The following is a 26,459-nucleotide window of genomic DNA, read 5'->3' on the forward strand; positions in this document are numbered from 1 at the left end:
TGTACTGTACCCTACTCTATTGTACTGTACTCTACTGAACTGTCCCAGAGGACTACCATGTGGGTAGTGGACAAGTGCACAATTCAGGAAAAAGTGTAGAGTATTGAGATGTATAGTGAACTGGGAGGTTTCAACCCTCCAAGACCCCAAACATTGCCATCTATTTGATCAAAACATGACTACTATACTCTACTGTACTGTACAATACTCTACTGTACTCAACTGTACTGCACCCTACTCTACTGTATTCTACTGTACAATACTCTACTGTACTCAACTGTACTGTACTCTACTCTACTGTACTCAACTGTACTGTAACCTACTCTACTGTCCTCTAATGTAATGTACCCTACTCTACTGTACTCTACTGTACTGTACACTACTCTTATGTACTCTACTGTACTGTACCCTACTCTACTGTACTCTTCTGTACTGTACCTGCCTGTAAGATTGGTGCTCTAACTACATTTAATCATGATAGATCAGATTCTATGTATGAATCAACTAACTACATTTAATCATGATAGATCAGATTCTATGTATGAATCAACTAACTACATTTAATCATGATTGATCAGATTCTATGTATGAATCAACTAACTACATTTAATCATGATAGATCAGATTCTATGTATGAATCAACTAACTTCATGTGTCTTTCTACAGCTCTGCCTGTGTCCTCAGTGAGTGTCTCTCCTCAGGGTCTCCTCTACTCTGGAGAGAGAGTCAGTCTGCAGTGTGTCATACCAGGCTACACAGACTGGAGGTACTACTGGTACAAAAACAACCAACACCTTCCTGATGAGACCAGTAAAGTTATAGATATCACCATCCCCATCACTCTGACTGGTCAGGCTGGTCAGTACAGGTGTGAAGGGAACAGAGTGTCTAGACCCACATCTTCACCACCAAGTGATCCTGTCACTCTCACTGTAAAAGGTGAGTTACTTTGTTGTGCTTTGTTGATGTTGTTGACTATTTATATTGAGTCAATCATGGTCTGTGTGCCAGAATTCTTAGTTACAATGAGCTCTAAAATGATCGGGACAGTGAAACATGTTCTGTTGTTCTGTTAAGCAATAACAAACATGTTAATTTAATACAGTACAGAGTCATTGTTAATACACACACTGTATTCTATTGAGAGGAGTCTGTCCTGTACACTGACTCATAAACTTCATGTTTGAACATAAAGGAAAACATTTATATAGAGGTTTCATCTTTGTATCTGTGCCATTATGGTGTCTGTTACAACACGGGCAGCACATCTACATGTTAATGTTGCATGTGCCATATTCTACCAACTGTGTTACAGAGGACGACCATGTGGGTAGTAGACACTTCAGGAAAAAGAGTAGAGTATTGAGATGTATAGACAACAGGGGGGTTCCAACCCTCAATGACCCCAAACATTGACATGTATTTGACCAAAACACTAATATACTCTACTGTACTGTACAATACTCTACTGTACTCTACTGTACTGTACCCTACTCTACTGTAATCTACTGTACTGTACCCTACTCTATTGTACTCTACTGTACTGTATCCTACTCTACTGTAATCTACTGTACCTTGCTGTACTGTACCCTACTCTATTGTACTCTACTGTACTGTACCCTACTCTACTGTAATCTACTGTACCTTACTGTACTGTACCCTACTCTATTGTACTGTGCTCTCCCGTGTTGTACCCTACTCTACTGTACTCTACTGTACTGTACCCTACTCTACTGTACTCTACTATACTGTCCCCTGCTCTACTGTACTCGACTGTACTCTACTGTACTGTACCCTTCTCTGCTGTACTCTACTTCACTGTCCCCTGCTCTACTGTACTCTACTGTACTCGACTGAACTCTACTGTACTGTACCCTACTCTATTGTACTGTACTCTACTGAACTGTCCCAGAGGACTACCATGTGGGTAGTGGACAAGTGCACAATTCAGGAAAAAGTGTAGAGTATTGAGATGTATAGCGAACTCGGAGGTTCCAACCCTCCAAGACCCCAAACATTGCCATCTATTTGATCAAAACACTACGACTATACTCAACTGTACTGTACAATACTCTACTGTACTCAACTGTACTGTACCCTACTCTACTGTCCTCTAATGTAATGTACCCTACTCTACTGTACTGTACCCTACTCTATTATACTCTACTGTACTGTACAATACTCTACTGTACTCAACTGTACTGTACCCTACTCTACTGTACTCTAATGTAATGTACCCTACTCTACTGTACTCTACTGTACTGTACCCTACTCTATTGTACTCTACTGTACTGTACCCTACTCTACTGTACTCTAATGTAATGTACCCTACTCTACTGTACTCTACTGTACTGTACCCTACTCTATTGTACTCTACTGTACTGTACAATACTCTACTGTACTCAACTGTACTGTACCCTACTCTACTGTCCTCTAATGTAATGTACCCTACTCTACTGTACTCTACTCTACTGTACTGTACCCTACTCTATTGTACTCTACTGTACTGTACAATACTCTACTGTACTCAACTGTACTGTACCCTACTCTACTGTCCTCTAATGTAATGTACCCTACTCTACTGTACTCCACTGTACTCTACCCTACTCTATTATACTCTACTGTACTGTACAATACTCTACTGTACTCAACTGTACTGTACCCTACTCTACTGTAATCTACTGTACTGTACCATACTCTACTGTCCTCTAATGTAATGTACCCTACTCTACTGTACTCTACTGTACTGTACCCTACTCTATTGTACTCTACTGTACTGTACAATACTCTACTGTACTCAACTGTACTGTACCCTACTCTACTGTAATCTACTGTACTGTACCATACTCTACTGTCCTCTAATGTAATGTACCCTACTCTACTGTACTCTACTGTACTGTACACTACTCTTATGTACTCTACTGTACTGTACCCTACTCTACTGTACTCTTCTGTACTGTACCTGCCTGTAAGATTGGTGCTCTAACTACATTTAATCATTATAGATCAGATTCTATGTATGAAACAACTAACTACATTTAATCATGATAGAGCAGATTCTATGTATGAATCAACTAACTACATTTAATCATTATAGAGCAGATTCTATGTATGAATCAACTAACTACATTTAATCATGATAGAGCAGATTCTATGTATGAATCAACTAACTACATTTAATCATGATGGAGCAGATTCTATGTATGAATCAACTAACTACATTTAATCATGATAGAGCAGATTCTATGTATGAATCAACTAACTTCATGTGTCTTTCTACAGCTCTGCCTGTGGCCTCAGTGAGTGTCTCTCCTCAGGGTCTCCTCTACTCTGGAGAGAGAGTCAGGCTGCAGTGTGTCATACCAGGCTACACAGACTGGAGGTACTACTGGTACAAAAACAACCAACACCTTCCTGATGAGACCAGTAAAGTTATAGATATCACCATCCCCATCACTCTGACTGGTCAGGCTGGTCAGTACAGGTGTGAAGGGAACAGAGTGTCTAGACCCACATCTTCACCACCAAGTGATCCTGTCACTCTCACTGTAAAAGGTGAGTTACTTTGTTGTGCTTTGTTGATGTTGTTGACTATTTATATTGAGTCAATCATGGTCTGTGTGCCAGAATTCTTAGTTACAATGAGCTCTAAAATGATCGGGACAGTGAAACATGTTATGTTGTTCTGTTAAGCAATAACAAACATGTTAATTTAATACAGTACAGAGTCATTGTTAATACACACACTGTATTCTATTGAGAGGAGTCTGTCCTGTACACTGACTCATAAACTTCATGTTTGAACATAAAGGAAAACATTTATATAGAGGTTTCATCTTTGTATCTGTGCCATTATGGTGTCTGTTACAACACGGGCAGCACATCTACATGTTAATGTTGCATGTGCCATATTCTACCAACTGTGTTACAGAGGACGACCATGTGGGTAGTAGACACTTCAGGAAAAAGAGTAGAGTATTGAGATGTATAGACAACAGGAGGGTTCCAACCCTCCAAGACCCCAAACATTGACATGCATTTGACCAAAACACTACTACTATATACTACTGTACTGTACAATACTCTACTGTACTGTACTCTACTGTACCTTACTCTACTGTAATCTACTGTACTGTACAATACTCTACTGTACTCTACTCTACTGTACCCTACTCTACTGTACTGTACCCTACTCTACTGTACTGTACCCTACTCTACTGTCCTCTAATGTAATGTACCCTACTCTACTGTACTGTACCCTAATCTACTGTACTGTACCCTACTCTAATGTACTCTACTGTACTGTACCCTACTCTACTGTACTCTACTGTACTGTACCCTACTCTACTGTACTGTACCCTACTCTACTGTACTATACCCTACTCTATTGTACTCTACTGTACTGTACCCTACTCTAATGTACTCTACTGTACTGTACCCTACTCTACTGTACTCTACTGTACTGTACCTTACTGTACTGTACCCTACTCTATTGTACTGTGCTCTCCCGGACTGTACCCTACTCTGCTGTACTCTACTTCCCTGTCCCCTGCTCTACTGTACTCGACTGTACTCTACTGTACTGTACCCTACTATATTGTACTGTACTCTACTGAACTGTCCCAGAGCACCACCATGTGGGTAGTGGACAAGTGCACAATTCAGGAAAAAGTGTAGAGTATTGAGATGTATAGCGAACAGGGGGGTTCCAACCCTCCAAGACGCCAAACATTGACAAACATTTGACCAAAACACTACTACTATATACTACTGTACTGTACAATACTCTACTGTACTGTACTCTACTGTACCCTGCTCTAAAGTAATCTACTGTACTGTACAATACTCTACTGTACTCTACTCTACTGTACCCTACTCTACTGTACTGTACCCTACTCTACTGTACTGTACCCTACTCTACTGTCCTCTAATGTAATGTACCCTACTCTACTGTACTGTACCCTACTCTACTGTACTGTACTGTACTGTACCCTACTCTACTGTCCTCTAATGTACTGTACCCTACTCTACTGTACTGTACCCTACTCTACTGTACTGTACTGTACCCTACTCTACTCTACTCTACTGTACTGTACCCTACTCTACTGTCCTCTAATCTACTGTACCCTACTCTACTGTCCTCTAATGTAATGTACCCTACTCTATTGTACTCTAATGTAATGTACCCTACTCTACTGTACTGTACCCTACTCTACTGTCCTCTAATGTAATGTACCCTACTCTACTGTACTCTACTGTACTGTACCCTACTGTACTGTACTGTACTGTACTGTACCCTACTATACTGTACTGTACCCTACTCTACTGTACTGTACTGTACTCTACTGTACTGTACCCTACTCTACTGTCCTCTAATCTACTGTACCCTACTCTACTGTACTCTGCTGTACTGTACCCTACTATACTGTACTCTACTGTACTGTACCCTACTCTACTGTACTCTACTGTACTGTACCCTACTCTATTGTACTCAACTGTACTGTACCCTACTCTACTGTACTCTACTGTACTGTACCCTACTATAATGTACTATACTGTACTGTACCCTACTCTACTGTACTCTACTGTACTGTACAATACTCTTTTGTACTGTGCTCTCCCGTACTGTACCCTATTCTACTGTAATCTACTGATCTGTACCCTACTATACTGTACTCTACTGTACCCTACTCTATGGTACTGTGCTCTACTGATCTGTACACTACTTTGTTGCACTGTACTCTTCTGAAGTGTACCCTACTCTATTGCACTGTGCTCTACTGTATACCCTACTATGTTGCACTGTGCTCTACTGAACTATACCCTACTCTGTTGCACTGTGCTCTACTGAACTGTACCCTACTCTATTGTACTGTGCTCTACTGTACCCTACTCTGTTGCACTGTGCTCTATTGAACTGTACTCTATTCTGTTGTACCGTGCTCTACTGTACTCTCCTGAACTGTAACATACTCTACTGATCTGTACTCTAGTTGAATGTATTGCACTGTGCTCTACTGAACTATACCCTGCTCTATTTGGCTGTACTCAACTGTAGTCTACTGAACTATACCTTACTCTACTGTTCTGTGCTTTACTAAACTATACCGATCTCTATTGTACTCTGCTCTACTGTACTGTACCCTACTCTATAGTACTGTAGTTTATTGAACTGTACCCTACTCTATTGTACTGTGCTCTACTGAACTATACAATACTCCATTACACTGTGCTCTACTGCACTGTACCCTACTCTATTATACTGAACTCTACTGTAATCTACTAAACTGTTCCCTACTCTAACGTACTGTGCTCTACTGAACTATACTCTTTTGTACTGTACTATACTGTGCTCTACTGTACTGTACCCTAGTCTACGGTATTCTACTGTACTGGACCCTACTCTAATGTACTCTACTGTACTGTACCCTACTGTACTCTACTGTACTGTACCTTACTGTACTGTACCCTACTCTATTGTACTGTGCTCTACTGAACTGTACCCTACTCTACTGTACTCTACTGTACTGTGCTGTACTGAACTGTACCCTACTCTATTGTACTGTGCTCTACTGAACTGTACCCTACTCTATTGTACTGTACTCTACTGAACTGTACCCTGCTTTACTGTACTGTACTCTACTGAACTGTTTTCTGCTGAACTGTACCCTACTCTATTGTACTCTAGTTGACCGTATTGTACTATTTTCTGCTGAACTGTACACTACTCTGTTGTACTGTTTTCTGCTGAACTCTGCCCTACTCTGTTGTACTGTGCTCTACTGAACTCTACCCTACTCTATTGTACTGTGCTCTACTGTACTGTACCTTAATCTACTGTGCTCTACTGAACTATACCTTACTTTATTTCCCTGTGTTCTACTGAACTGTACCCTACTATTTTGTACTGTGCTCTATTGAACTGTACTCTACTCTACTTGAATGTATTGTACTGTGTTCTACTGTACTGTACCCTACTCGATTGTACTGTGCTTTTCTGAACTGTACCCTATTCTGTTGTGCTGTGCTCTACTGAACTGTACCCTACTCTACTGTACTCTACTTGAATGTGTTGTACTGTTCTCTACTGTACTGTATTGTGTTCTACTAAACTGTACCCTACTCTGTTGTGCTGTGCTCTACTGAACTGTACCCTACTCTACTGTACTCTACTTGAATGTGTTGTACTGTTCTCTACTGTACTGTATTGTGTTCTACTAAACTGTACCCTACTCTATGGTACTGTGCTCTTCTGAACTGTACCCTACTCTGTTGTGCTGTGCTCTACTGAACTGTAACCTGCTCTACTGTACTCTACTTGAATGTATTCAACTGTTCTCTACTGTACTGTACTGTGTTCTAATGTACTGTACTCAAGTTTACTTTACTTGAGCTTCTTACAATTGCAGAAAGGGCCCATGTGCTCAGGATCTAGTGGTCTTGGCCTTGAGACCACACAGGATCTAGTGGTCTTGGCCTTGAGACCACACAGGATCTAGTGGTCTTGGTCTTGAGACCACACAGGATCTAGTGGTCTTGGTCTTGAGACCACTCTGGATCTAGTGGTCTTGGTCTTGAGACCACTCAGGATCTAGTGGTCTTGGACTTTAGACCACTCAGGATCTAGTGGTCTTGGTCTTGAGACCACTCAGGATCTAGTGGTCTTGGTCTTGAGACCACTCAGGATCTAGTGGTCTTGGTCTTGAGACCACTCAGGATCTAGTGGTCTTGGTCTTGAGACCACTCAAGAACACACACATTTGGTCTTTGTCTTGTTATGGTCTCAATTCACTGGTTCTGGATAGTGGGACCAATGTTCTGGTCTAAAACTTGGTTTACAAACCATAGGTAACACATGGACTTAGATAGACATTGCATTATTGTCTACTTGTATGTCGCATTATGGCATCTGTGAGAAGATGGGCAGCTTCATTGAGGCCATCTCCATTTAGAAATCGTCAATTGTCTTCTTCTACTATTTCTATGAGTTGGTAAACAAACAGAAAGGGTTCACACTGCCACCTAGTGTGTTGTTTGAAGTGGTAAAACATCAAGGTTGGTGATATACTGCCACCTGCAGTTATGGAATGTTTACTCACAATTATAATTAATTGGCTCTCCCCCTTGATGACCTGAATGGAAGTATGTGATCCTTTCTTAACCCATAGGAAGTCCAACCCAGTTGAATACTTAAAAATGGTGAAAGTCCTCAATAGTGCTGCCCATGCAAAAACATGCTTTTAGGCACTAGAGTCCTCTATCTTTCTCTATGAGGCAACCCAATTGGAGGAAGACAATATTCTCTGATCATTGGCTGATCACTCCCAAACCATAGGAATCCCCACCCAGTTGACTACTTTTTAATGGTGGAAGCCGTCAATGGCAATGTTTATAGTAAAATTTGTTTTTTTCCATCTAGCGTTGTCTATTTATCTCTATTTTTAAAAACTTACACCAAAACACCTGCTATTTTGCCAAAATAATAAAAGGAAAAGTGATAATTAAACATTTAACATAATGAATTAGATGCATAAGTAATTAAATCAATCAACATGTTCCAGATTCATACAATCAACATTGAACATTTTACAGAGAACAATAGAGATTATATTTCTGTAAATTCAATTTAAAGGTTTTGAAAATTGGTTAAACATCATGTTTTTACTATTTAGTTAATTTGTTATGCAAATACATTTTCTCATATGAATCTGTAATAGGTTAATCAGAATGATCACTACTGTGCATGGTGCTCCCTTTACTGCTTATATTTCACTATGTTTCTGTAGTGACCCGTTTAGTGTGATGGTAAGGAATTCAGGTATACAATATAAACAAAGTGTGTGAGAAGTATATATGTCTATCTGACAGATGCTGGAAGACGTGTGTTGAAAGTTGGGAAAAATAGGATACAACTTAGAAAACAACTATAAACCTCCAAAGTGTACCAGTTCTGTAGAACAACCCATAAACAAATTATAGTTTTAACAAAGTTTTGAGGCTTTACATTGTCTGTTTACATTTACATTGTTTACAAACATTGTAGTAAAACCAGATTATATTATTCAACAATCAATGGGTATGAATGAGTATACATTATATCATTCATTTATAAGTACAAAATGGATGTAGCAACTAAGTATTCTAGCTTTAAATTCAACATACACCTATAATGAACTTTCCATAACAGCTAAAGCTATAGAAATGTCTAAGGTTTCCGTATGTTTTGATATTCAGTGCTCTTTTCTCTCAGCTCTGCCTGAAACTACAGTGAAACCCTGTGTTCACCGGAGAAACAGTCACTCTGACGTGTTCAGCTGGGTCTTACAGTGACTGGAGCTATAAATGGTACAAAGACAACAGTGAGATTAGCTTGTCCCAGTATAAATACCTTAATACCAGATCCACCATCAGTAGAGTTACTGAGTCTGACCAGGGTCTCTACTGGTGTCAGGGAGAGAGAAGATCCAGACCCACATCTTCATCCATCAGTAGAGTTACTGAGTCTGACCAGGGTCTCTACTGGTGTCAGGGAGAGAGAAGATCCAGACCCACATCTTCAGCCATCAGTGATGTCACTGTTACTGTGAATAGTGAGTATTTTAGTTGTTGTTGCTGTTGTTGTTATCTTACCATTCAAACCTATTGAAATACCCACAGATTATCAGCCAAAGACCACACTGACTTCAGACAAAGAGAACATATTCACAGGAGACAGTATTACACTGAGCTGTACTGTAGAGTCTCCTGGATGGAAGTTTTACTGGTACAGACACAGACTAGACTCTACACCAGTAACCACAACCTATGGAAACTCCTACACACTCAGCTGGGTCAGGGTCTCTGATGGAGGACAGTTCTGGTGCAGAGCTGGGAGAGGAGACCCAGTCTACTACACCCTGTACAGTGACCCAGTCCAGATAAACATTACTGGTGAGTCTAAAACAGTGTTATGATAAATGGATGGTATTTTATATGGATAGACAGTAATCTAGGGTATAATATTTTGTCTGTTTACTGTATCACAACAACGACAGCTAACTTGAAGCTATAGTGCAACAGTTTATTCACTTAGTTGTCTGTGTGTCTGTGCAGAGAGACCTGTTGCTGTTCTGACCCTCCAACCCAACTGGACCCAGATATTCAGTGGAGAGACTGTTACTATGAGATGTGACATACAGGGAGGAGGAGACTCTGATTGGAACTACAGATGGTATAAGAATAGTCTGGGAGTGATCTTCTTTAACACAAAGCCTGAGTACAGAATCAGTCCTGTCTACAGGTCTGACAGTGGATCATATACCTGTGAGGGTGTAAAGGGAAACAAGTTCTCCAAGACCAGTGAGGCTGTAAAACTGACCGTGTCTGGTAAGTCTATCTAATCATGTATAAAATAAATTGGGTTCAGTAGAATACTTTCTAAGACTGAAAGGTTGAAACCTGTCCTCTATCAAATCACAGATCAACCTCAACCTGTCCTGAGTATCTCTCCTCAGTGGATGAACCCTGGAGACTCAGTGTCTCTGAGCTGTAAAGTTGACAAGACGTCTACAGGCTGGAGGTTCTCCTGGTACAGGACTGTTCCCTACAGAGCTGGGTTACCCTCCCTATCAGACAAGTCTTACTCTCTACAGCCCCTATCTGACAATGGGACTAGTGAAGACTCCTACACTCTGATCCCTGCTGGTCCTACTCCCACAGGAGGATATGTGTGTAGAGCTGGGAGAGGAGACCCAGTCTATGACACACTCTACAGTGAACCTCAGTTTCTCTGGTCAGGAGGTAACTAACTGCATTGAAACTGTATTAAATCATCTTTAAGTCACCCTCATGTGTCTACATAACTATAGGTTTGTCTCTGTCTCTCTTTGTATCAGATCTGCAGCCTTCAGTGTCTCTTACAGTAAATCCCAACACAACTCAACACTTTACATCAAAGTCTCTCTCACTGAGCTGTGAGGAGAAGGGGAACTCTACTGGATGGAGACTGATGAGCTACAGAGAGAGAAGAGTGAAGTCGGGGTGTGTCTCTAACTGGGGATCAATAGCAGGGTCTACATGTACCATCAGCTACACATACACATGGTCCAGTGGAGTGTTCTGGTGTGAGTCTGGATCAGGAGAGTACAGCAATGCTGTCAACATCACAGTAAATGGTATGTCTATTGTACAACACTCAATAACATTTTTACATATTGTAGCGACCCGCACAGACAGCTGTGTGATATAAGTTATGCTGTTTGTTTGTTGTGTTGGACTTACCAGTACCCTGTGTTTGCGGCGTCCTACATGTCAGTCAACCTGCTATCTGCCAACCACGGGTGAGCCTGGAATGTTCCAGTGCCGGGCATCCTTGTGGTTTGTGGAGCGGCGGGAGGGTTTTGCAGGGGTGTGGAACACCGCAACTTTAAGACCATGCTTAGCCATTGTTCTCTCTCTTAAGTGTTGCCTTAACCAGAGATGGTCACTGTTATTTTCTACTGTGATCCTTGATTTATTTGGCGTGGGCTACGTTCAAACAGTAGTCTGTGTTGAGTTGGGTTAATAAACTGGGAATTCGTCAACTGAATCCTCTGTCTGGATATTTGATAATTTATGATCTAGCCAGGTCATTACATTCTTTAACTGAATGACTGCATATCATAAAATACAAGCTCATAAGATGTTGATGTATTGTGAGTGATGACTCCAGATTTACAGTATTATTGATATATTATGTTACACAGGTGGTGTTGTGATCCTGGAGAGTCCTGTCCATCCTGTGACTGAAGGAGACTCTGTGCCTCTGACCTGTACATTTAGACATCAGGGAACAAATCCTAACCCCAAGACTGATTTCTACAAAGATGGAACACTCATCAAGAATGAGACCACAGGAGAGATGACCATCCCTACAGTATCCAAGTCAGATGAAGGATTCTATAAGTGTAAATCTGATGAAGGAGAATCACCAGAGAGCTGGGTGACAGTGAGAGGTGAGAAAATGTTTATGATCACAACGAAGTTACCTTTTTATTATCTGTGTTAAAAACGTGATTTAAGTGTTGATGTTAAAACTTCTTATGGCTGGGGGCAGTATTGAATAGCTTGGATGAATAAGGTGCCCAGAGTAAACTGCCTGCTACTCAGGCCCAGGTGCTAATATATGCATATGCATATATGCAATATACAGTGGGATATTGCACTTCCTAAGGCTTCCACTAGAAAATCAACATTCTTTAGAACCTTGTTTGACGCTTCTACTGTGAAGGAGGGGGGAATGAGGGCTCTTTGAGTCATGGGTCTGGCAGAGTGCCATGAGCTGACCACGCACGTTCACGTGATAGTTAGCTTGCGTTCCATTACATTTCTGAAGACAAAGGAATTCTCCGGTTGGAACATTATTGAAGATTTATGTTAAAAACATCCTAAAGATTGATTTTTTACTTCGTTTGACGTGTTTCTACAAACTGTAATATGACTTTTCGTCTGAACTTTCGCATGGACTTGCCCGCGCGTCGTGAGTTTGGATTGTGTACTGAACGCGTGAACAAAAAGGAGGTATTTGGACATAAATGATGGACTTTATGGAACAAATCAAACATTTATTGTGGAACTGGGATTCCTGGGAGTGCATTCTGATGAAGATCATTAAAGGTAAGTGAATATTTATAATGCTATTCTGACATCTGTTGACTCCACAACATGGCGGATATCTTCATGGCTTGTTTGGGCTCTGAGCACTGTCCTCAGATTATAGCATGGTGTGCTTTTTCCGTAAAGTTTTTTTTAAATCTGACACAGCGGTGCATTAAGGAGAGGTTTATCTAAAGTTCCATGTGTAATAATTGTATCTTTTATCAATGTTTATTATGAGTATTTCTGTAAATTTATGTGGCTCTCTGCAAAATCACAGATGTTTTGGAGGCAAAACATTACTGAACATAACGCGCCAATGGAAACTGAGATTTTTGGATATAAATATGAACTTTATCAAACAAAACATACATGTATTCTGTAACATGAAGTCCTATGAGTGTCATCTGATGAAGATCATCAAAGGTTAGTGATTCATTTTATCTCTATGTCTGACTATTTCTTACTCCTCTCTTTGGCTGGAAAAATGGCTGTTTTTCTGTGAATAGGTGCTGACCTATGTTGTGCTTTCGTCATAAAGCCTTTTTGAAATCGGACAATGTGGTGGGATTAACAACAAGTTTATCTTTAAAATGGTGTAAGATACTTGTTTGTCTGATGAATTTTAATTATGAGATTTCTGTTGTTTGGAATTTGAAAATGTTTGAATTTGAAATTGTCATATCGATCCCATTAACGAATCTCCCAGCCATAAGAAGTTTTTAATATAGTTTGCGATTTACAGACCTAGAAAATATGATCTTTTAACTAAATTGTCGAAAGACGGGCCAGCCTGCTTTCTTTTCATGCTCTATACTGTAAACCTTTATAACCTCTCTGAGTCTGTCCTGTTCTCTCTCCAGTCTCGCCGGTCTCAGATACATACAGGAATTGAATTACTTTATTTATTTTCCACCTCAGAGTCTGATGGTGTTGTGCTGTTCCCTCTCCAGTCTCTCCAGTCGTAGCTCGTGGATCCTCTACATCAGTCCTAGTAGGAGTGGTTGTGGGTCTGCTTGTTGCTGGTGTCCTACTGGTCATTCTCCTGGTGCTGTTGGTGAGATATAAAAACAGCAAAGGTGAGACTTTTATCATTTCTCATTTAATGGAAAATGTATTATTACGTTTGGAACAAAAATGTCTAAATAAAAATAGAAATAGGTGGAGGAAGTTCAGTACATAACACAATGTGTTTGTCATTACAGGTTCCTGTTCCAACAGAATATTCTGGTGAGTACACCGGTCTCTATATTGATACATACAGTATATCATCTTCTCTGTACTTCTTATGCTGAGTATCTCTCTCCTTGTAGGCCCCCTCAGCCCCAGAGCACCAACCAGGGCCCCCAACAGGACCAAGGATCTGGGTATACACATCAGCAACATGGTCAGTCTCTACCACTCCTCTCTATGTAACCTCATACACTGACTCATCAATATGTACTTTTTATAACATCCAGCTTTGGGGTCAAAATTTTAATTCTGGTCAATTCAGAAAGTAAAACAAATGCATTATTCTTCCTGAATTGACTGGAATTTAAATGGAACTGACCCCAAGTCTGATAAGCCTGATAACAACATGCCCCTAGGCAACCAACCTAACTAACCTGTCTCTCTCTTCTTTGACCAACAGGTGACGCTAACATCTACGATACAATCAATTCCTCAGACAACAATGATAATGGTAGTGTAATGTTTTCAATATGAATGTGTAGTAGTCTGCTGCTCTTCATTTAATATGACATGTAGAGTTTGACTAAGTGGAGGTGTTTGTGTATTATATCTCAGATGCTGCTGGTGCTTCTGCTGCTGGACCAAGTCATGTGACTTACGCCCAGATTCAACTGAAAAAGTTGGACAAAAAAAAGAAAGGTGACTCAACTGTGACATACATTTATTTTAAAAAAATGTGCAGTGTGTCCAAGAAGAGTTAAAATTATGTACAAAAAAGAACCAGGCGACGTGGACAAAAAAATCCATATTGTGATAAATGTACTGAGTTCATTTAACTTCTTATGGGCAGGCTACCGTCCCACCTGGCCAACATTCGGTGAAATTGCAGAGCGCGAAATTCAAACTACAGTATTATAAATATTTATAAGCTACTTATCGTAATAAACCATATCAGCAAAATTCCAACGATAAGTGGTTGGTGTCGATCATATTTGGTTTATCATCCCAGCTGTAGTATAAAAATTACATATACTGTTTGTATATGTGTGTGTGTGTGTGTGTGTGTGTGTGTGTGTGTGTATGTATATATATATCTAATTGACAAATTCTCTGCTCTTCTTCCTCCTCTTCAGAAAAACTAGCTGATCCAGCTAAAAATCCAGTCTACTCGTTGGTGAAAACAGGCAAAGCGACAGGTAAGACCCAGTCTCCAAGTTGCCAGTCATTTAAATCAAAATGTGCAATTTTGTAGTTTCAGATGAAGCGGCAGAATAGGCAATAAACAAATGTAATTTGTTGACTGAAAATGTCCATTGTCAGCAGCAGCTGAACCTGTTGATGTGACCTATGCTGAGGTGGACCTCAAAAACAAGGCCAAAGCCAAGAAGAAGAGAGGTAAATATTGTTGAATAGCTATATTTCTAAGGGATAACCAAAGAGGGGCTACGCATTCTTTGGAAAATGATGCATGGTGTGAAAGGTTGTTCTTTATAAATAATGCATCTCCGTATAAGGTTGCAGGAAAACAAATTCACCAACCTTCCACAGAGTTGCATTTTTTTCCATAGAACGCATAGAGCCCTGAGTTGATCATCTCGCTTGTACCACGGCTATAATTTAACACAGTAAAAATGTGTTCATTTACCGGTAGAAATGTATTCAAGATCCAATGAAGTAGCTAGCTAGCAAGTTACTAGATAGCTACAGTAGTTGCCTTGCTAACCAAACAAAGAGACTTGCTAGCTTAGCTAATTAACCATCCTCCTAGCATGTAATTCTGAAAATCAAATTCAACAATGCCAATGATGTTATCAGTTTGACTTTTCAACAGCAGCTTAAACATAGGACATGTAAGAATTAACTTCATAGCCATTGAATATTGCAGTGCATTATTTAAGCAATAAGGTCCGAGGAGGTGTGGTATATGGCCAATAAACCGAGGGCTAAGGGCTGTTGTTCTTAAGCATGGCGCAATGTGGAGTGCCTGGACACAGCCCTTAGCCGATGTATATTGGCCATATATCACAAACCCCCGAGGTGCCTTATTGCTATTATAAACTGGTTACCAATGTAATTAGAGCAATGTTTTTTCATATCCGTGGTATACGGTCTGATACACTACGGCTGTCAGACAATCAGCATTCAGGGGTTGAACCACCCAGTTTATACATCAAAATCATGCATGCTCTAGAATGCCCTTCAAGCCAATCAGAAATGAGTATTCAACAATGCCACGGTGTAATGTTTTGTATAACTGTAAATGTTTTCTGATATTTTATTATCACCCCCTATAAAAACAGCAACGCCACCTGAGGCAGATTCAGTCTATTCTAAAGTAAAGCCATGCACAGCCCCCGGTAAGATTAAGGACTCGATTCAATCCGTATTGCGAAAGTTCAGTGAAAAAGGGGATGAAGGGAATGGTTGCAGTTTAACAGGCTCCTAACCAACTGTGCTATTTTGTGTTTTTTTTCCGCATTGTTTGCAACTTATTGTGTACATAATGTTGCTGCTACCGTCTCTTATGACCGAAAATAACTTCTGGATATCAGAAAAGTGATTACTCACCTCGAACTGGATGACGATTTTTTTCTTTAATGAGTCCGATGCGAAGGACATACTCCATTCCATACTATCCTACTTACAGGACAATAAAAACTGTATCATCTTATGTTTCACCGAGTAGTGGCTGAATGACGACACGGATCATTTACAGTTGGCTGGGTTTCCGTGCATCGGCAGGACAAGGGTGGGGGAGTGTGTGTCTTTGTGAATAACAGCTGGTGAGCGATGTCCTATATCTATGAAGTCTAGATCACCTTTACGCCACACACAGACACATACAAAGCTCTCCTTCGCCCTCCATTTGGCAAATCTGACCATAATTCTATTCTCCAGATTAAACTAATGCAAGAAGTACCAGTGATTCTCTCAATTACTTAACTGGTCAGATGACGCAGATGCTACTCTACAGGACTGTTTTGCTAGCACAGACTGGAATATGTTCCGGGATTCATCCAATGGCATTGAGGAGTATACCACCTGAGTCACCGGCTTCATCAATAAGTGCATCGATGTCGCCTCCACAGCCACCCTACGTACATATCCCCTCCAGAAGCCATGGATTACAGGCAACATCTGCACCGAGCTAAAAGCTAGAGCTGTCGCTTTCAAAGACTGGGATACTAATCTGGACACTTAAAAAAATCCTGCTATGCTCTGACTAACCATCAAACAGGCAAAGCATCAATACAGTACTGAGATTGAATCCTACTACACCGGCTCTGACGCTCATTGGATGTGGCAGAGCTTGCAAACTATTATGGACTACAATGGGAAACCCAGCTGCAAGTTTCCCAGATCCACAAATGCCCTTTCCCACCTGGACAAAAGGAACACGTATTTGAGAATGCTTTCATTGATTACAGCTCAGCATTCAACACCATAGTGCCAACAAAGCTCCTCGCTATGCTAAGGACCCCGGGGACTAAACACCTCCCTCTGCAACTGAATCCTGGACTTCCTGATGGACCGCCCTCAGGTGGTAACGGTAGGCAACAACCCATCTGCCACACTGATCCTCAAAACGAGGGCCCCTCAGGGTTGTGTACTTTGTCCCCTCCTGTACTCCCTGTTCACCGAAGACTGTGTGCTCAAGCATAACTCCTACACCATCATTAAGTTTGCTGACGACACAAGTGGTCTGCCTGATCACCGACCTCAATGAGAGAATAGACATACTCCCTATAAGCTGTCTCATCATTGTCGGTGGTCAGGCATATCACTGTTGTGTCATCTGCAAACTTAATTATGGTGTTGGAGGGGGCGGTCCATCAGGAAGTCCAACATCCAGTTGCAGAGGGTGGTGCCAGGACAACAAACTCTCCCTCAACTTGAGCAAGATGAAGGAGATGATCGTGGACTACAGGAAAAGGAGGGCTGAACACATCCCCATTCACATTGACGGGGCTGGACTGGAGCAGGTTGAGAGTTCAAGTTCCTTGGTCCACATCACCAACAAACTATCGTGGTCCAAACACACCAAGACAGTCGTGAAGAGGGCACGACAACACATTTTCCCCCTCAGGTGACTGAAAAGATTTGGCATGGGTCCCCAGATCCTCAAAGTTACACAGCTGGACCATCGAGAGCATCCTGACCGTTTGCATCACCGCCTGGTATGGCAACTGCTCGGCATCTGACAGTAAGGCGCTACAGAGGGTAGTGCGTACAGCCCAGTACATCACTGGGGCCGAGCTTCTTGCCATCCAGGACCTATTTACTAGACGATGTCAGAGGAAGGCACAAAAAATTGTCAAAGACTCCAGTGTTCTCTCTGCTACCGCACAGTAAGCAGTACAGGAGAGCCACGTCTACGTCCTAAAGGCTCTTTAACAGCTTCTACCCCAAGTCATAAGACTACTGCACAATTAATCAAAAGTCCACCCAGACCTTTGTTTTTACACTGCTGCTACTCGCTGTTTATTATCTATACATAGTCACTTTACCTACATGTACAAATTATCTCGACTAACCTGTACCCCCGCACATTGACTCGGTCCCCCCTGTGTATATAGCCTCGTTATTGTTATTTCATTACGTTACTTTTTAGTACATGTTTTACTTCTGTTTATTTAGTAAATATTGTTTTAACTCTTTCTTTAACTGCATTGTTGGTTAAGAGCTTGTAAGTAAGCATTTCACGGTAAGGTCTACACTTGTATTCGGCGCATGTGACAAATACGATTTAATTTGTAGATGAAGGCTGGACTGGAATCTCTCAAATTCACTACTATGCTCTACACCTACATTACATCTCTCTCTGAATTGATGGTATTGTGATGTTTGTGACAGAGACAGAATATGCGATAAACTAATTTCTTAGGTTGTTGACTGTAAATGTCCACCGTCAGCAGCAGCTGGATCTGTTGATGTGACCTATGCTGAGGTTGACCTCCAAAGAAAGGCCAAAGCCAAGAAGAAGAGAGGTAAGACTGAACATCCCTCCCTCCATATTCCCCTTATCAGAACCTCCCATCTATTTGACCCCATAGTGGATAAATGTATATATTATTCTGAATATAAGAAAAGAGGTAAGACTGGACATCTCTCCTTCCATATTCCAACCATCATAATCCTCACTAACCTCGTACCAACATCCGGAAAGTTTTGCAAGTTTCTCTACACTGTAATACAAGGTTAAATCCTCACACCTCTTTGACCCTGTGTTGAATAGCTGTATATTATTCTGTATACACCTGGATATTTTTCTGGATGTTATTCTGTATATAACTGTTTATTATTCTGTTCATTATTCTAGATATTTTTCTGTATATAACTCTATATTATTCTGTATATTTCTGTATATTACTGTGTACTATTCTGATGTTTATCCTCCTACAGAAACACCAACCCCACCAGAGACAGATTCAGTCTATTCTCTAGTGAAGCCATACACAGTCCCCGGTAAGACTAAATCAGCAAATCTATTATAGTGTATGAAACTACACTATATCTCTCATATTAGAGTATATCTAAGTATGTCCTGACAAACTGGTGAGAAAAGGTTTCTGATCACATGTTACATTTTTATCATCCATGTGACGAATGTTAGATTATAGTGTTGATGTTAACATACGTTTGGATTTGCACTCTCAAAGCAAATATTATTTTGCAACTAAATTGTCTGAAGATACTGGCTGGCCATTTGGGAAGCAGAATATGCATTAAGCATTAATTCCATCCTAATTCCATTTGTTGACTGGAAATGTCCATTGTCAGCAGCAGCTGGACCTGTTGATGTGACCTATGCTGAGGTTGACCTCCAAAAGAAGGTCAAAACCAAGAAGAAGAGAGGTAAGACTGGACATCCCATCTTCCATATTCCCCCTATCAGAACCTCGTAACTCTTTGACCCCATATTGAATAAATGGATGTTATTCTGTATATTAGTCTGGGTATTATTTTGTTAATGATTCTGAATATAACTATTATATTATGCTGATGTTTATCCCCCTACAAAAACAGCAACCCCACCCGAGGCAGATTCAGTCTATTCTCAATTGAAGCCACGGTCATGCCCCGGTAAGAATAATAGCCATTTGTTATTGATACTAAAATGATAGAAATATGAAACTAATGTTCTGATATCATATTCTAATGAATCTATTTGAAGTATATCTCAGTTTTAATTTTAGGGGATTTCTTTACATCATGCAGGTCCTTGAGGGAGATGGAGGGATAAATAACTTTGTGTGGTGATATGTTACAGGTCCTTGAGGGAGATGGAGGGATAAATAACTTTGTGTGGTGATATGTTACAGGTCCTTGAGGGAGATGGAGGGATAAATAACTTTGTGTGGTGATATGTTACAGGTCCTTGAGGGAGATGGAGGGACACATCAGAGGAGGAGCAGGAAATACCTGGGAATATAGATTATTCACACATTCGCACACAGACACACAACCACACCCACAGATACACACACACACACATAAAGGATTTATATATATATATATATATATCTCTATCTATCTATCTATCTATCTATCTATCTATCTATCTATATATATATATATATATATATATATATATATATATAGATATATATATATATATATATATATATCAACAAATATATTTTATTTAATATTGGTTTAACTGTGTATAACTGCAACAGGTTTTGAAACAATGATATGGTGTTATGATTATTATCTGTAGCTACAGCAAGTGTATTGTGTATTAAATTGTGTATTGAGTTGTTGTAAATCTATTGGCATGTATTGTCTTTGGTTTATTACTTCTGTCACTCAGATGATAGAATATTACACTACACAGCCAAAAGTATGTGGACACACAAGTGGATTCTGCTATTACAGCCACACCCCTTGCTGACGGGTATAAATTCGAGCACAGTAATGCGATCTCCAAAGACAAACATTGGCAGTAGAATGGCTGGTACTGATGAACTGTCACTTTCACCGTAGAATCGTTATTGGATGCCACATTTTCAACAAGTCCGTTCTTTAAAATGTCTGCCCTGGTCAACTGCAAGTGCTGTTATTGGGAAGTGGAAACGTCTAGGAGCAACAACTACTCGGCCGTGAAGTGGTAGGCCACACGAGCTCACAAAAGCAAAGTCAGCACAAGAACTGCTAGTCGGGAACTTCATGAAATGGGTTTCTATGGATGAGCAGTCGCACACAAGCCTAAGATCACCATGCGCAATGCCAAGCATCAGCTGCAGTGGCGTAAAGCTCGCCACAATTGGACTCTGGAACATTGGAAATGTGTTCTCTGGAGTGATGAATCACGCTTCACCATCTAGGAGTCAGACGGACGAATCTGGGTTTTGCGGATGCAGGAGAACACTACCTGTCCCTATGCATCATAGTGAAACTGTCAAGTTTGGTGGGGAAGGAATAATGGTGTGGGGCTGTTTTTCATGGTTCGGGCTAGGCCCCTCAGTTCCTGTGAAAGGAAATCTTAACGCTACAGGATACAATGACACTCTATACAAATCTGTGCTTCAACTTTGTGGCAATAGTTTGTGCACAAAGCGAGGTCTGTACCGAAGTGGTTTGTCGAGATTGTTGTGGCCTGCACAGAGCCCTGACCTCAACCTCATTGAACACCTTTGGAATGATTTGGAACGCCGACTGCGAGCCAGACCTAATCGCCCAACATCATTGTCCTACCTCACTAATGCTCTTGTGGCTGAATGGAAGCAATTCCCCACAGCAATTTTCCAACATCTAGTGGAAAGATATCCCATTAAAGTGGAGGCTATTATAGTAGCAAAAGGGGGACCAACTCCAAATTAATGCCCTTGATTTTGGAATTAGAGGGTTGACGAGCAAGTGTTCTCATACTTTTGGCCATACAGTGTATATACTGAACAAGAATATAAAACACAACATGTAAAGTGTTGGTCCCACGTTTCATGAGCTGAAATGTTTCATATACACAAAAAGCTTATTTCTCAAAAATGTTTTGGGAAAATGTGTTTACATCCCTGTTAGTGAACATTTCTCCTTTGCCAATATAATCCGTACACCTGACAGCATGATCATTACACAGGTGGTGCTTGTGCTGGGGACAGTAAAATACCACTCTAAACTGTGCTATTTTGTCACACAACACTATTTATTGTAAGGATAAGCGAGAAGGATCGGAGGACCAAAACGCAGCATGTTAAGTGTCCATAATGTTTATTTTAAAACATAAACTGAACACTACGAAATAAAAAACTATAAAGAATAATATACGAAACTGTCCCGTCCCGGAAGAGAAACACCCACCACCAGAGGACCAGGCAGCGTGGTAACGGGCAGCAGCAGGAGATGCAGCGATATTTGGAGAACTGGACTTGGGAGGAGATTCTGGACGGCAAAGGACCCTGGGCACAGTCAGGGGAATATCGCCGCTCCAAAGCAGAGCCGGAGGCGAATAGAGAGGCGGAGAAGTGAGTGTTTCTGTAACGAGTGTCGTCGTAGGTGGAAGGAGGTCAGGACCAAAGCACAGTGCGGTAAGTGTTCATGAGGAAGTTTAATTAAAACTCAGAACACTAAACAATAAATGACAACGTGAATTTACAAAACCGAAACAGTACCGTGTGGCCCAAACACTCACACGGAAACAAACACCCACAAACCAAAAGTGAAACCTAGGCTACCCAAGTATGATTCTCAATCAGAGACAACTTACGACACCTGCCTCTGATTGAGAAGCATACTAGGCCGAACACAAAAACCAACATAGAAAAACAGACTGCCCACCCCAACTCACACCCTGACCATACTAAAACAAATAATAAAATAACAGAACTATGGTCGGAAAGTGACAACAATGCCATAGATGTCTCAAGTTTTGAGGGAGCGTGTAATTGCCATGCTGACTGCAGGAATGTCCACCTGAGCTGTTGCTAGATAATTTAATGTTTATTTTTCCACCATAAGCCACCTCCAACGTTGTTTCAGAGAACAGTCTTCACAACTACGTGTAACCACGTCAGCCCAGGACTTCCACATCCGGCTTCTTCACCTGTGGGATGGTCTGAGACTTCCGGACACCTGATGAAACTCTGGGTTTCCACCAAAAAATGTGTCAGAAGCTGTCTCAGGGAAACTTATCTGCTTGCTCGTCGTCCTCACCAGGGTCTTGAACTGATTGCAATTTGGTGTTGTAACCGACTTCAGAGGGCAATGCTCACCTTCGATGGCACGCTGGAGAAGTTTGCTCTTCACAGATTAATAACGGTTAACTGTATTGGGTATGGCATCCTGTTTGTGAGTGGTTTGCTTTTGTCAACGTTGTGAACAGAGTGCCCCATGGTGGCAGTGTTTTTAATTGTATATTAATTATTGTTTTTTACGTACATTTATTTAACTAGCAAGTCAGTTAAGAACAAATTCTAATTTATAATGAAAGCCTAGGAACCGTGGGTTAACTGCCTTGTTCCAGGGTGTAATGACAGGTTTTTACCTTGTCAGCACGGGGATTTAATCCAGCAGCCTTTCGGTTACTGGCCCCACACTCTAACTGTTATGGTATGGGCAGGCATAAGCTATGGACAACTAACAAATATTGGCAATTTGAGATCCTGAGACCCATTGTAATGCCATTAATCCGCCCGGTCTTCACCTCATGTTTCAGCATGATAATGCATGGCCCTATGTCTCAAGGATCTGTACACATTTCCTGGAAGCTGAAAGTGTCCCAGTTCTTCCATGGCCTGCATACTCACCAGACATGTCAGCAATTGAGCTTTCTTTGGGATATTCTGGAACAACATCTACAACAGTGCGTTCCAGTTCCCGCCAATATCCAGCAACTTCGCACAGCCATTGAAGAGGAGTGGGACAACATTCCACAGGCCACAATCAACAGCCTGATCAACACTGCCGTGCTGTATGAGGCAAATTGTGGTCCCACCCGATACTGACTGCTTTTCTGATCCATGCCCCTACATTTTTAAAAAGAATCTGTGACCAACAGATGCATATCCGCATTCCCAGTCATAGGAAATCCATAGATTAGGGCTCAATGAATTCATATAATTTGACTAATATCTAATATACATATACTTTGACTAATTTATATGACCTGTAACTCAGTAAAATCTGAAATTGTTGCATGTTGAGTTTATATTTTAATTCAGTGTATTAGTATATACATTTCACAGAATATTAGAATTAAACACTTTTTTTTAAAGACTACTTTTACAATATATTTGCTTTTCTATTTCACTTTTTTTCAATCATCCACAAGAGGGCGTGAATGCACAAGTAAACAGTTATAGTCAGCTCATCCATACAACTGTCTTTCAGCCTTTCTTTCAGCCTAAAATAGTTTTTGGGCTCCCCAATGTGTGAGTTCAAGGGACAATCTGTGATTAGTACATACATTTTGGGAATCTTAAAGAAAATATCTTGTAAATGCCTCGTGAGCTTAGTTGCCAATAGAGATTTTCATAATTAATTTTTAAATAAAGGTGTTGAAATGGACATTTCCTCTCTGTTTTATGAAGTATTTCTGAAAACATCTAGACAAAATAGAATGTTTCAGTGCTCAGTGTCCACTTTCACAGTATGTGAGAAACACCTCAAAACAAAGAGATCATGAAAGGGATCAATAGAGGACATTCACTACAGTATATTAATTGTCATGAATTAACCCCCCAAAAAGATAAAATCATTTTACAGTACAATTTCCAGTTTTACTCTTCCCATCCAGGAATAAATATGTTTGTCATACATTCGAACACAATGAAATGTCAGTGACAAAAACATATTTGATCATGACTAAATGCATGGGATGTAAGGCTATGTGGTATTTACAGGCCCAGCTCTGAGGGGGTTGCTAAAAGACCAGGAACAATTCAGCTTCATGGCTTATCCCCGAAAACCAGTTACTAGTTATAGTTTTTGATTGAATGCTGTCTTCCTCATTGAGTCGCTGGTCTGTGGGATGATGTGTATACACACACACACACACACACACACACACACACACACACACACACACACACACACACACACACACACACACACACACACACACACACACACACACACAGGAGGATGCTGAGTGAGAACAGTGTGGTGGTGAGGTACATAACATAACTCATATTGGGTTCCTATTTTCCCTTATGCTTTATTAGAATATTGTGGTAATATCACTGTACTGCAGTCATACTGATACCATCTCTAAAGGCAGTACCAAGACAGTTGGCTTGTCATGTTCATTAGAATGTACTGCAGGCAGGATTCTAGCTCGCTGTAGTTACAGTGTGTATTCATTTCATAATTACAACACTTATTAATTTGACTCTATTTGTGGAAACGACTGTTGTTTTCTGTGAATCTATTTATATAACCGGTGACAGTGACACTGTTCTCATATTTACATACTGTCTCTGCTTTCTGTTGTCCAAGCCAGGTAAATGATGTGGTGAGGTGTAGTAATATAAGGTATTATGTAATTTGATCCTCTTTCATGGTTTTAAAATGACAAAATATCAACCAGTGTGTATGAACAATGCAACTACTAATACCTCTACCACTACCACTACTACTACTGTATCACCATGTCCTACAATACATTTTACAAATATCCTTATATCCCACTGTGTTATTCTAGCATGACTCAACAAAAAGAGAGATGTGTGTCAGTGCATCAATGTCATGGTATTGTTGTCAGATACTGTGACAGATCTCTGTAATGTGTTGCATGGAGAAGACATGTTGAGCTCTAGAATCTTCTTACTGAATAGTGTTTATTCCTCCTACTTCCATCAGTACACTCGTAACAACCTCATCATTACGAAACTTCTATTTGATCAAACAAGCAGCAAGTAAGCCGTTCAATTATTATTTTTCTTTTTTCTTATTGCCCTCCATACAAAACAGTGAAAACACCACATGATGGAGAAGACAGATTTTTGGGACATGTATCTGTCTCGTTTCAACTCTTCCTCTCTGGTTTCTCTCAGTCTTGCCCTCTTCATGTAGAGAGGATAGGTTAAGCCTGATACAGAGGCTATTCCTTTTGGGCTGTTGCCTGTGTATATTTTGTAAATCTAGGCTACTAACTTGATATTTTGTACTTTATGGTGTCTTCACCTACTCTCTCACAGAGAGAGAGCTCCTAAACCTACTCTCTCACAGAGAGAGAGCTCCTAAACCTACTCTCTCACAGAGAGAGATCTCCTAAACCTACTCTCTCACAGAGAGAGCTCCTAAACCTAGCTCCTAAACCTACTCTCTCACAGAGAGAGAGCTCCTAAACCTAGCTCCTAAACCTACTCTCTCACAGAGAGAGATCTCCTAAACCTACTCTCTCACAGAGAGAGAGCTCCTAAACCTACTCTCTCACAGAGAGAGATCTCCTAAACCTACTCTCTCACAGAGAGAGATCTCCTAAACCTACTCTCTCACAGAGAGAGAGCTCCTAAACCTAGCTCCTAAACCTACTCTCTCACAGAGAGAGAGCTCCTAAACCTACTCTCTCAGAGAGAGAGCTCCTAAACCTACTCTCTCACAGAGAGAGCTCCTAAACCTACTCTCTCACAGAGAGAGATCTCCTAAACCTACTCTCTCACAGAGAGAGATCTCCTAAACCTACTCTCTCACAGAGAGAGAGCTCCTAAACCTAGCTCCTAAACCTACTCTCT

At 40.6% G+C, this 26,459-nt stretch overlaps 1 protein-coding gene across 10 annotated transcripts in view; it reads left to right on the forward strand.

Annotated features, from left to right (window-relative positions):
- The window catches only part of LOC110531575 (cell adhesion molecule CEACAM5), a 32,590-nt gene extending 12,032 nt beyond the window's left edge, over positions 1-20,558 (forward strand). Inside the window, exons 9-27 of one of the 10 annotated variants that reach the window (XM_090183590.1) lie at positions 667-939; positions 3,493-3,500; positions 9,666-9,930; positions 10,093-10,365; positions 10,459-10,779; positions 10,875-11,153; positions 11,724-11,972; positions 13,566-13,691; positions 13,818-13,842; positions 13,926-13,999; positions 14,246-14,296; positions 14,401-14,484; positions 14,919-14,981; positions 15,106-15,180; positions 18,699-18,773; positions 19,189-19,251; positions 19,567-19,641; positions 19,813-19,869; positions 20,161-20,290. In XM_090183590.1, the coding sequence (XP_090039716.1) occupies positions 667-939; positions 3,493-3,500; positions 9,666-9,930; positions 10,093-10,365; positions 10,459-10,779; positions 10,875-11,153; positions 11,724-11,972; positions 13,566-13,691; positions 13,818-13,842; positions 13,926-13,999; positions 14,246-14,296; positions 14,401-14,484; positions 14,919-14,981; positions 15,106-15,180; positions 18,699-18,773; positions 19,189-19,251; positions 19,567-19,641; positions 19,813-19,869; positions 20,161-20,168 (2,444 nt within the window). In that variant the 3' untranslated portion in view covers positions 20,169-20,290. Of the gene's footprint in view, positions 1-666; positions 940-3,282; positions 4,026-8,486; positions 9,931-10,092; positions 10,366-10,458; positions 10,780-10,874; positions 11,154-11,723; positions 11,973-13,565; positions 13,692-13,817; positions 13,843-13,925; positions 14,000-14,245; positions 14,297-14,400; positions 14,485-14,918; positions 14,982-15,105; positions 15,181-18,698; positions 18,774-19,188; positions 19,252-19,566; positions 19,642-19,812; positions 19,870-20,004; positions 20,034-20,160 lie in introns of those variants that run through there. The other 9 variants (XM_090183583.1, XM_090183587.1, XM_090183586.1 and 6 more) reach the window with 9 other exon arrangements.
- The last annotated feature ends 5,901 nt before the right edge of the window (positions 20,559-26,459 follow it).

The sequence above is a fragment of the Oncorhynchus mykiss genome, chromosome 9 (genome assembly GCF_057628025.1).
Source record: "Oncorhynchus mykiss isolate SJ-2025 chromosome 9, ASM5762802v1, whole genome shotgun sequence".
NCBI lineage: Eukaryota > Metazoa > Chordata > Actinopteri > Salmoniformes > Salmonidae > Oncorhynchus > Oncorhynchus mykiss.